Source organism: Papaver somniferum, chromosome 8 (assembly GCF_003573695.1).
Source record: "Papaver somniferum cultivar HN1 chromosome 8, ASM357369v1, whole genome shotgun sequence".
Lineage (NCBI taxonomy): Eukaryota > Viridiplantae > Streptophyta > Magnoliopsida > Ranunculales > Papaveraceae > Papaver > Papaver somniferum.
Genome location: NC_039365.1, coordinates 174,729,433 through 174,742,360, shown reverse-complemented (window position 1 = coordinate 174,742,360; position 12,928 = coordinate 174,729,433). Strand labels below are relative to the sequence as shown.

Genomic DNA, 12,928 nt, shown 5'->3' with positions numbered 1-12,928 from the left:
TTAAAACATTCAATAGAAGGAAATGAGTCTGACTGAATGATTACCTTAGTGCGTTCTAGATAACTGGCCCATTCAAGTGCACAAATGACATAATATTCACCTGCAATGGAAGTTTTAGCAACACCAATTCCTCATGTGAAAGTGCCAACAACTTGATTATTGCATCTTCTAGTAATAACACCAATACTTGCATACCCTGGATCTCCAAAAGATGTTCCAGCACAACAAAGTAAAGTAAAACCTTCTGCAGGAGCAGTCCAGAAAGACTCTTTAAGACATTGGAATTTTATGTTCCTGTCACCAATTTTGAAGAATGATATCACCTGATAATCATAGTCTTGACTCTATTTATTTCCTTTCATCCCGTGGCTTCCTTCCTACACAATTTTATATATTCTGCTTTTAAAACTGTTGTTGTGAGGCTTCACTTCCTCAAATAACTGTTTATTTCTTTAAAACCACAATTCTCTCGTAGTTGCACAAGCAGTTGTCATCCATAATTGTTTTATAATGGGACTTTTGTTTTTAGCAACTACACAAATGTCTTCAAAAGATTCAGGATTTTTACATAATGTGTGATGCATACTATCTTGTTTTTCTTGACAGATGCAACATCTAGAGACCATCTCATAGCCTATCTTTATCATTTCTTAATCATCCATATACACTCCCTGCTACAGCTTCTAAATGTTTCTAGCAATGCTTGATGCATAAAAGATTTCCAGATGTAATTTGGCCATGCATGATTTGGCTCTTTTTCCCTTACCCTTTCAACTGCAGCAGCAATTACAAATTCTCCACTTTTCTGTCCAATCCATATAAACCTATCTTCACCACCACTTATGTCAGGTAAGTGTGTAGCTATAAATGGTTGTAGTTCAGTTGGTATGCACTAGGTATTACCATTCAACAAGCTTACAACTTTCATACCAATATTATTTTGAACAAAATAAGTGAAACCAATTTGTTCTATTAATGGTGATTCTCCAAGCCAAGTGTCAAACCAAACTGATATTCTGGTTTCATATCCTATAATTCACCTTATATCTTTTTTTAGATAATTCCAAGCCCATTTCAAACCCTTCCATATAGATAAATGTTTCCAGGTAGTGATCCACTGGCCTTGTTTATTTTTAAATTTCGCAGATAAGAAAAGAGCTCATTCTTCCTTTGAATTTATCAATTTCCACAACATCTTCATGAGTAGTACTTTGTTTATCACTTCAAGTATTTTAATACCAAGACCACCTTCCTTGTATGGAGTGCACACTCTCTTCCATGAAATTATTTGAAATTTTCTTTTCTCACTATAACCAGACCGTAGAAAATTTCTAATGATCTTTTCACAAGTTTTGATAACAGAAGATGGCCATTTGTAGACATCCATTGTATATATTGGAATGCTGCACAAAACTGACTTAACAAGAATCACTCTGTCTTGGAATGATACTAGTTTACCTTTCCAGGCAGCTAATTTACTTTGAAGTTGTTCTACCATAGGCCACACCATTGCTGCAGTAACTCTTCCGGGAGCTAGAATGGCACCCAAGTATTTGTCTGGAAAGTGTGGTAATTCCATATTTACTAGCTCACTTATTTGATGTTTCCTTATAGCTGTGATCCCATCCACAAAGCACTTACTTTTGGTTTTATTTATGACTTGACCTGAACTGATTTGATACTCATCCAAGAGAGATAATAAATTATGCAAGCTGTTTTTGGATCCATTACAAATATAAAAACATCATCAGCAAAAAATAGATGAGTAGGTGTATCCCATTTGTGATCTCCATAGGAAGGATTTTTCCTTTTGCTACTAGATGAGATATATTCCTTCTCAAGACAAACAAAATTGGAGATAAAGGATATCCCTGCCTTAATCCCCTTCCAACTAAAAAAAAATCCACATGGTCCTCCATTCACCATAACTGATATTCTTGCTGATTGAAATAAAACCATTAACCAATCACACCAAGAGGAAGAAAAGCCATATTTCTTCGAAACTTTCATAAGAAATTCCTAACTGACAGAGTCATAGGCTTGAGAGATATCCAATTTGAGACCTACATTTCCTCCTATTCTCTTTACCTTTATTTCACGCACCAATTCAGATGCAAGAAGTGCTTGTTCTTGTATGCTTCTTCCTTTAATATAGGTTGATTCTTGTGGAGATATTAACTTCATCATAAGGATACTCATTCTTGTAGTAATAATCTTAGTAAACATTTTAAATACTATATTAATCAATCCTATAGGCCTAAATTGGTTTGCAGTTCTTGCTCCTTGTGTTTTTGGTAACAGTACTAAGAAACTAGAATTCATATCTTTAGGAATGAATCTCCTCCTCCAACAAAATTGGATTGCAGCTATCAAGTCATCTTGTATTATCTCCCAGCAACTTCTGTAAAAAATTCCAGAGAATCCATTTGGCCCTGGAGAACTTTCAGGATCCATGTCAAATACTGTTTTTTTAATTTCTTCTGCACTAGGAATGGCATCCAATCTTCTTTGATCTTCTTCATTAATCATTTGAGGAACCACTTCTAGTAATTCTTCTTTAATATTGACACTCTGTTCTTCAATTTTTTTTTAAAGTGACTAACCAGTGCATCTGCAGTTTGTGATTGATCTGATATGACATTTTCTTTATTATCTTCCAATTCACTAATTAAATTCCTGGAGGTTCTTATTTTTAAATTAGTATGAAAAAAGCTTGTACTTGATGCTCCATCTTTTACCCACTTAGCTCTTGACTTCTGTCTCATTAGTGTATTAAAATTCACTTCTCTACTAGCATGCTCATTCTGTGCTTGAATCAAATTATCCAATGCAGCAGAGTCAAATGGATCATTATCAGATAGTTTCATAACTTCCATTACTTTTACTTCAGTTTATTTTAGTTTAACTTGTACATTTCCAAAGACTTTCCAGTTTCATTCATTTAGAACTCTTTTCAACTCCTTCAATTTCTGCATGAATGTGAAGGCAGGATCACCAATAATTTCATTAGACCAACTTGCTTTAACAACATACAAGAATTCTGGATGACTAATCCACATCTTCTGAAATTTTCTAGGTACATTTTTAGGCTTTGGAATGTTTGCGCAACCACCCAGCAATGGAGAATGATCTAAAACAATTCTCAGCCCTACTTTATACCCCCAATCTTCATACCTTTGCAACCATTTTTGATTAAATACCACTCTGTCTAAGTTACATAATATTCTTTTCTTCCCATATTGGAAATTAAACCAAGAGTACTGCACACCTGTTTTTGGAGCTTGAAGTAGTTCACATTTATTTATGCATTCACCGAATTCCAACATTGAAGTTCTATTAGGAGGTCTTCCACCAACTTTTTCATCTGGACTTAATATAGCATTAAAATCACCTAAAATTATCCAAGGCTTATTGAGGACATGAATCATTTCCATCTCTGACCAAAGAAATCTTCTTTGAATTATTTTCACATTTGCATGGACTCCAGAAACAAGTACATCTCCTACACTAACTCTAACCATTTGACATTGAGATCACTGTAGGTTGAGATATGTTCTTATCCAAAAAAAACAACAACAGATATTACCTTTATTGTTTGAAGTAGAGTTATGAATAACCATGCTCTGCATCCCAGCGAGATTTAACTTACTGCAAAATGAAGTACTACAAAAGACTTTTGGTTCAACTATCCATACTAAAGAAGGACTAAACTGATTTACCAAAGACCGTAATTTGTCTTGAGACCTTTTTATTTTAAGGCCTCTGAGATTTCAATATAAGATCTTCATTATTTAGCAGAGGGGTTTATGGTACCCCCTTTTCCCTGATTCTTTCTGAAGTTATACTTATTGTTGACTGTTACTTGTTTTACTTCTCTTGTTTTATCAATTGGACTGGTTGAGGAAGAAGTTGAAACTTGAACCATTTCTTTTTCAACCACCTTTTCCCAAGACGTAACTTGTACCTCTTCATTTGTGACTTTGCCATTAGAACTATTCACAAATTTGACAGTACTATCATTCACATTATTATCTTCAGCTATCTTGAGTAACTTTGCTGCTTCTATTGTAACTAACTGAACTTCATTTTCAGCTTCCATATTCTGAAGTTGATTGTTGTCTATTTTAGATGTTTTGCTAGCTCCTGCATCCACAAAATTGACTACACTCTTTTCTACCTCATTGACATCATCAAATTGTTTCTGAGGTACTATTTCTGCCAATATTTCATCATCAACACTTATATTATCATCTTCTTTTTGTTCTTAAGAACATTAAATCTTCCACCATTCATGTTTACTGAAACTGAATTGCTAGTAAATTGAAAATTATTAGGTGTAACCATATTGGATATTATTGAATATTCTCCAGAGAATTGAAGACCAGTAATATTAGAAGTACTACCTTGTTCCATTTCAACCTCAGACCTGTCACATATATCAAAAGGAACCTGAAAATTACCAGTTCTGGGAGTTTGTTGTTGAATAGGAGTTGATGTAGCTTTATTTGTATTGTTAGGCTGAACTTGACTTGTTGTTTGAATTTTTTTCTTCTCAACTCTGCATTCTGTGATGAAATTCCCAACTATTTTACATGTTGAACAAAATTTTGGACACACTGGAATTTTGTGGCAGATTGTCCCATTTGCTATATGTTGGGAGCTATGGTTGGAGCGTAATAGAAGGGTCCAGGGGAATAGAGCAAGATCAAAAGATGAAGTGATTTACGCTGTCCAATTGGATATTTTCTTATGGAGTTCGGATATAGAAATTTTCAAAGTATACTCCATCGATCAAATCTTGCGTAACTTGGAAGAGGTAATTGTTTTGTAAAAAAAATTCTTTCTCTCTCGGGTTTGAGTTTATCTTGAACTCTTGTAAATATTTTTTTTTTTTTTGCAATATATACCCTTTTCTTCTCAAAAATAGAAGAAGTCTGATAAGCACGAAAGTGCGACGCATTTTCACCCATAAATACATTAGCTGGGACTTATTTTATCACTAATAAACTTGTTTATAGGTGTTTTTGGGCAATAAATATTTTTGGAAAGATTGGCTCGAAAAGTTGATAAAAGCACCCCAGAGGACACATGTTATTCAGATTCTCAGTTTTGGATACGGGGCACCTCAATTACTAAGGGAAACCTCAATTTATAAGGGGCGCCTTCTTTACTATTTGCACCCCAGGGCCAGCTACTAACCGCACCCCTTCAGTGGTTAAGGGGCAACTCTTCTTCACGGTTTAAGAGTCTGGTTTTGGCGGGGAAAAACTAACTCCACCTGCGTATTTTCCTGAGCCTGATTTGGTCAAGTTCTGTTGATATTTCTTCGGGGATTTGAATGTATACAAGCCTGTTACTTCAAGACAGGATTGGTAAGTCAAGTATTTTCGAGATAAAGGGGAAGATTTCGTGTCAAGTTGGAAATAGAAAGAGGAGGAGGTATTCACGGGATTTTGGTTGTTATTTTGGGAAAAGATTCTGTGAGATTTGATCGCTGGATTGGATTGTTATCACACTGCTACACCTAACCAGGAGTGGAAACGTGTTTTAATTCGTCAAACACGGACTAGATCATCGGTTTAATGAAAAACAGGGCAAAAATATTTCGAGGATATTATCTGAGATTTTGTGGCTATTTTTGGAGAGTTTGGTTGCTGGTGAAACTTGTTTCAACATGTTGGTGAGTGTATAAGAAGCTGTTGAGATTATGTAGAATGCATGCAGACGCGTGAAGGAGCTTCGAAAGGAAATTATTCCCGTGGCTGGAAGTACATAATAAAAGGAATTAATGAAGATTATATGGAGTAATTGTCGAGTATTTTCGATTCTGAAGAGTATATAAAGGATGCTGATGGTTCAGAGAAGGATATCGAGAGTTGGGGAGAAGAATAGAGAGTTGCAGAGCAACTTCTCTGCTGTTGCAGAGAGAAGAAGAAGAAGAGCGTTTGACGCCTACGGACCGTCGCAGAGAACTGTCATTTATTGACAGTACTCGTAACAGTCAGTTTGGCACGCTTAATTTGAATTTGCAACTTATATTGTAACGGTGACTTCTGTAATGCCAGTACATCGTTGCAGATTCATTGTATTATTAGTTTTCTTCAATAAAAACACCATTTGAGCTATGAATTGTGTTTTTTAGTTTGTTTTCATCATGATAAGCTAAACCCCAACACTGGGTCGACGAAGGAAGCCGAACTTCATACATGGGTGAATTTGTTTTATTTTCTATATGACTTTTGCACTAATTAAAATATAATTATGATTTGAATTAATTAGTTATTATTTTATTAGATGAGTCATGCTTGCTTAGATCTTTGATGTCCCATGCTTACGATTTATAACTAATGTTTTGAGGATCTACCTTGGCAAGAATAAGAGTCGATGTTGTTTTATTTGTTGAGCGATAATTGTTGAGAATAAATAATTGAGTCTTATGATATGAATTTGGTGTAATCCTAGACCCAGTAACTCTCCCTTTTATTATTTTCGTCAAACCTTTAAATTTAATCTTCACAAGTCTTAGAGTTCGAATCCAATTTACAATAACGACTATCAAAAACCATAATCATTTTTGGCGCCGCTAACGCGGACTTGTTTTTAGAATAATTTTTAGGTTTATTTTTATTTTTTGTACAGTATTTTCATTTCATTTTAGATTTTCTTTTTTCCTTTTTATGCGTTTCTTTTTGTATTTCTTTCCAGGGACTTTTTGAGGATGATGACTTCTTCCGAGGAGACGTCACCTAAGATGACGTTGGCTGAATATAAGCGTAGAAATTCAAATCAGCAGGAAACCCCATCTGAGATGACGCTTGGTGAATATAAGCGTAGGCAACGGTATGGAGTTTCTGTTCCACATGAGGTAAGTTAAGAATCCCCGCTAATGATATATGAGAAGTATTACAATTACACACAACCTAGTTTGGAACAAAGACTGAGAATTCTGGAATGCCAAAAATTATTTAATGATGATGATGATCAGTCTTGTAGTGACTCTCCGTTCCAGACAGAACATATAGATGACCCTGTGGATGATTGTGTGGATGATTTGCCCAATTCCATAGATGAATCCATCCCACAAGATAATTAACCCAACTTAGAGGTTGTTTCTAGACCCCTAAACTTCCAAAAGTTGCCTAATTTAGGGTTAGAATTGCATGCTTCTAAAGTGTTGTTGGATTACTTTGGATCTAAGTACCCAGAGGACTTGCCTATTTGTGATACCGTGCATGAGCCAATTGAAAATTTCCATGTCCCAATAGTATCTCCATATTATGTTCTTTACACACTTCCTTGTGTAGTAAAAACTAGGTTTGGGGGTAATCCTCTATTTCAGATAGTTTCAATGTCACCATATTTTCATAGCATAATTGTGAAGCTGTCGTTTGTAAATACCGTATTCTGGGTTGATCCCCAAATTTTCAGGCTGTTAATTTTTGGAGATCCATTTCTGTACATTCCAGTAGGTATATTTATTTATTTTTATTTTTATTTTGCTTTACTTTTTGCATTTCCCATCTTAAAATTTTCCTTGGATGACTTAATTACATTAACGACAATATAATGTTTAAGTGTGGGGGAGAGGTTAACTTTTTACTTTATTTTTTCAGGAAATTCCTTGCAAATCATGACCAGCTCTGTAGCGGGTCTGTTCCTTTTTCTTGCATGTTATAACCAGCTGTGTAGCGGGTCTAAAAAAAATTAAGAATTAAAAAAAAAATGAAAATATATTTTTTATTTTTATTTTTGATTGTTAGGGTTATGACCAGCTGTGAAGCGGGTCTTTTTTTTTTCTTGCATTATATGACCAGCTGTTTAGTGGGTATAAAAGAATATATAAAAAATTAAAAAAAAAAAGTTAAAAATAAAATAGTATGACCAGCTGTGTAGCGGGTCTCTATCTCTCTATCTTATTATATGACCAGCTGTGTAACAGGTCAATTTTCTGTTTTGCTCGAGGACTAGCAAAATGTAAGTGTGGGGGAATTTGATAAGCACGAAAGTGCTACGCATTTTCACCCATAAATACATTAGCTGAGACTTATTTTATCACTAATAAACTTATTTGTAGGTGTTTTTGGGCAATAAATTTTTTTAGAAAGATTGGCTCGAAAAGTTGATAAAAGCACCCCCAGAGGACACTGGTTATTCAGACTCTCAGTTTTGGATACGGGGCACTCAATCACTAAGGGAAACCTCAATTTATAAGGGGCGCCTTCTTTACTATTTGCACCCCAGGGCGCCAGCTACTAACCACACCCCATCAGTGGTTAAGGGGCAACTCTTCTTCACGGTTTAAGAGTCTGGTTTTGGCGGGGAAAAACTAACTCCACCTGCGTATTTTCCTGAGCCTGATTTGGTCAAGTTCTGTTGAGATTTCTTCGGGGATTTGAATGTATAAAATCCTGTTACTTCAAGACAGGATTGGTAAGTCAAGTATTTTCGAGATAAAGGGGAAGATTTCGTGTCAAGTTGGAAATAGAAAGAGGAGGAGGTATTCACGGGATTTTGGTTGTTATTTTGAGAAAAGATTATGTGAGATTTGATCGCTGGATTGGATTGTTATCACACTACTACACCTAACTAGGAGTGGAAACATGTTTTAATTCGTCAAACACGGACTAGATCATCGGTTTAATGAAAAACATGGCAAAAATATTTCGAGGATATTATCTGAGATTTTGTGGCTATTTTTGGAGAGTTTGGTTGCTGGTGAAACTTGTTTCAACATGTTGGTGAGTGTATAAGAAGCTGTTTAGATTATGTAGAATGCATGCAGACGCGTGAAGGAGCTTAGAAAGGAAATTATTCCCGTGGCTGGAAGTACATAATAAAAGGAATTAATGAAGATTATATGGAGTAATTGTCGAGTATTTTCGATTCTGAAGAGTATATAAAGGATGCTGATGGTTCAGAGAAGGATATCGAGAGTTGGGGAGAAGAATAGAGAGTTGCAGAGCAACTTCTCTCCTGCTGCAGAGAGAAGAAGAAGAAGAAGAGTGTTTGACGCATACGGACTGTCGCAGAGAACTGCCGTTTATTGACAATACTCGTAACAGTCAATTTGGCACGCTTAATTTGAATTTACAACATATATTGTAACGGTGACTTCTGTAACGCCAGTACAGCGTCGCAGATTCATTGTATTATTAGTTTTCTTCAATAAAAACACCATTTGAGCTATGAATTATATTTTTGAGTGTGTTTTCATCATGAGAAGCTAAACCCCAACACTGGGTCGACGGAGGAAGCCGAACTTCATACATGGGTGAATTTGTTTTATTTTCTATATGACTTTTGCACTAATTAAAATATAATTATGATTTGAATTAGTTAGTTATTATTTTATTAGATGGGTCATGCTTGCTTAGATGTTTGATGTCCCATGCTTAAGATTTATAACTAATGTTTTGAGAATCTACCTTGGCAAGAATAAAAGTCGATGTTGTTTTATTTGTTGAGTGATAATTGTTGAGAATAAATAATTGAGTCTTATGATATGAATTTGCTGGAATCCTAGACCCAGTAACTCTCCCTTTTATTATTTTCGTTAAACCTTTAAATTTAATCTTCACAAGTCTTAGAGTTCGAATCCTATTTACAACAACGACTATCAAAAACCATAATCAAAGTATGCGGATGGTAATGGCTTTACAGGTATTGGAGATACTATCAGGGATGAAAGAGCGGATTTTGTTGCTTGTTACGGAAAATAGCAAACATATTTTCATGAACAACAATGCCGCAGAATTATGAGACATTAAAGATGTATGGGCTTCATCTGGATTTTGAGTTGGGCATTTTATGTTATGTCCTAGTTTAGTTAAATTGTTTGAATTGTTTGGTTCCGCCGTTTAGGTATCATTTGTTGGGAGTCAGGACTGTTCTATGTATAGGAACCCTCATTTGGGGCATACATGAAAATTTGGGGCAATACAAACTTATTATGCCATCCAATGCAAGATGCTAAGGGGTGTCCTAGTGATGCTTAAGTTATTGTAATACCCTTACATAGTTTAAATTACATTGCTACCCTTCCACTTAATTAAATTCTAATCCTAAAACTCTCCCACTAATTAACCCATCCCCTAATTAACTACCCTCCCACTAATTAATTGTTACCTACTGATTAATCCTATAATCGTTACTTAAGAATTTATTTTTGTTTTTGAGTTTTAAAAACCAAAAACCCTTCTCTCTCCCTCTTCTTCTCATCTTCTTCTCCAAAATTTCTGAAAATTCTGAAAATTTCTTTGTTCGATTAAGTTCTCGATTAAAAACATACATGGCACCTCGTGTTAAGCGATGCCCAAGAAATACGGAGCCGAATCTTGGTGTTGCTTCTGTAGCATCTCAATCTAGAGTTTTTGGAAAAGATGGAGATGAAGAGGATAGTGGATTGATTAGTGTTGGAGAGTGAGAAATAGACCCTGATTCCATACAATTGCACATAAAAAGGTATTTCCCCCAAACCCATTGCTTGGTTTTTCGTATTGAACTTGATTTCATGACATGCAATCGATGATTCCTCTTGGTTTTGGTAGTTCCGGAGTAGTGTTCGGCTGAAATTTAGTAGTCGAACTTAATTTTTTTTCTACAGACGAAGAACAGTTCGGCTGAAAACTTGTTATGTTTTGAATATCGAATGAGTCGAACCCATAAGTTCGGCTTATAATATTTTTTATGCTAATCAACCGAACTTGGACACGATTACTTAACTTGTTCGGCTCATTTTGATAAATATCGAATGTGCCGAACTTGACTCTGTGTATGGCTAATAGCTTCCTATAAACTTGTCCATTTATAGTTGACTTATCATATTGTTTAGTAGAGCCATATTTATTGATTTTGGAAAATTAATTAAGGTGTATCATTTGTTTTAGCACCCATCCGGAAAAATTCAAAGAGAAGCTTAAAAGCAGAACAATGGAAGTGACTCCTTGTAATTCAAAAACTCCAAAACCTCGAGGTGGTGGCACCAAAAACTTGCATCAGCGAAAAGGGGAAATGACACGGGTGGATGTTTTCCTGTAGAACAAGAGGATGATAATGATGAAGAAAAGGGTGTAGTATGAGGTGATGATGAAGATAGTGGTCGAGGGGGAGGAGGGGATGATGAATATGGTGGTGATCGCGAACCTCTAACTTGATTTTTCTTCTCAAAATTGATGCATATCGTTTTAGAGCTTTGGATGTATTTTTTATGATGTGGAAGATAATATGAGTGATCAAATGTGGTGTAAAGAGATGATAAAGATTGAAAGATTTCTTCTTAAGGATTTTCTTATATAGAGCTCTCAAAGTTAGGCTTTAAAATCCTTCCGAAACCGTTTCTCCTTGAGATAAAAATCAATTTTGCGTCCAAACATGTCCCAGAAAGTGTTAGGTTCGGCTAATACCTTTCTAACCTTTTCCGGCCGAACCTGACAAGTGAAATTTACCCTAGGTGGTTGTCAGGTTCGGCTGACTCGATTAGACTATTTTTAAGCCGAACTTATCTCTGTAAGCGCTTCAAAAATCTTGATTTTTAGGCTCCAGGTTCGGCTAACTCGTGATGATGATTTATCAGCCGAACTTATCTCTGTACACTCAAGTTTTTAGATTTTATTTTGGCCATAACTTCTTCGTCCAATGTCGGAATGGCCTCGTCATTTTTGCGTTATTTTCTTCTTTTCATTGTCTTGAAGATAACGATATCATATCATTGATTTGAATGGGTTTAATTTGGACCTTGACATTCTCCATTAGTAGACTTCACTTTCGTTTGGGGTTAGGTTCAGCTTATTCTCAATACTCTTTGAAAGCCGATCTTTGAAGTTCGGCTCATTCGTGTTTGACTTGAAAAGCCGAACTACTTGTCATATATGCGTTCTGCTTATTGGGGACTAATATTATAAACCGAACCATTAGACTTGTGTTTTATCAAAACAATAATAATATGTTCGGCTGTATGACGTGTGAGCCGAACATTACACTATAACTCATAAATGTTTTTGTACATGGTTCGGCTTATATTAGCACATCCTATTCAAGCCGAACCACGGAAATTATTTGGCACAAAAATAATTTAATGACAGTTCGGCTTATAAATATTTCAATCGCACAAACCAAACTTTTCTTAGTTATCAAGGTTCGGCATACAACCTATCTGCCCAACCTAACTCTTTTGCGTCGAACTACATACAAAAATCAAAATTTTTGGTGAATCCAAGCTACAAAACGGACATTAAACAACGTCTACAACCATATATGTGTTTTATTAGCATTGGGTTCTTCATCCATGTACTCATCTTCGGGATTTGGCTCAAAAAAGTCATCATCTTGAGCTTGGGAAAAAAGTTGAGTTTGAGATTGAGTTTGGGTAAAATCGTTTTCATAATCCAACAAATAAGCTATCTCCGGATCTCCATCGTAATTGATATGTACTTTCTTAGGTTTACGTGATGAAGATTCACCTTCCTCACTCGAATTTGGATCACACATCTATCAACAATCACAAAAATTTCAGAGAAAAAAAAGATTTTTTTTCTACTTCCTCCTCCTCTTCTTCTTCTTTTTTCTACTCACTCAATCTATTTAAAAAAAAATTATTATCCTAAATTATACTCTAATCCTAACTACAATCATTAACAACTAATCAATTAAATTAACACTAATTAAACACTAATCATTCAGGGATATTTTGGAATTTATGAAAATAGGTTGGATAAGGGATATCCTAAAAACACTATTTCCAACCCTGTTTTTGTCTTATTCAATATGCCCTAAATGATGGTTCATGTATAGATTTGCTCTGTAAGACTATAATCGACTGTTTTAGATTAACCGACTCTTTTAGATTCCTATAGGCCCTAAACCAGAAGTCAGTTTTGCGCAAAAATCATTTTACATGCTGACAAGATAAAAGTGACACAATATATGATGG

The 12,928-nt window shown here is 35.2% G+C and overlaps 1 protein-coding gene across 1 annotated transcript; it reads right to left on the bottom strand.

The window, feature by feature from the left end:
• Positions 1–2,019: 2,019 nt before the first annotated feature.
• On the bottom strand, positions 2,020–2,876 carry LOC113306493. Its single transcript, XM_026555422.1, has 2 exons — positions 2,720–2,876; positions 2,020–2,576 (listed from the first exon to the last, which is right to left on the bottom strand). The coding sequence occupies exons 1-2, from the start codon at positions 2,874–2,876 to the stop codon at positions 2,020–2,022; spliced, it is 714 nt and encodes a 237-aa protein (XP_026411207.1).
• Positions 2,877–12,928: the final 10,052 nt, after the last annotated feature.

Bases quoted from the DNA above. Each gene is read 5' to 3' on its own strand.
- LOC113306493 (XM_026555422.1), bottom strand. From the start codon at position 2,876: ATGGAAGTTATGAAACTATCTGATAATGATCCATTTGACTCTGCTGCA. The intron at 2,577-2,719 runs GTACAAGCTTTT...AAAAAATTGAAG, and splicing joins GGTAAAAGATGGAGCATCAA to AACAGAGTGTCAATATTAAA.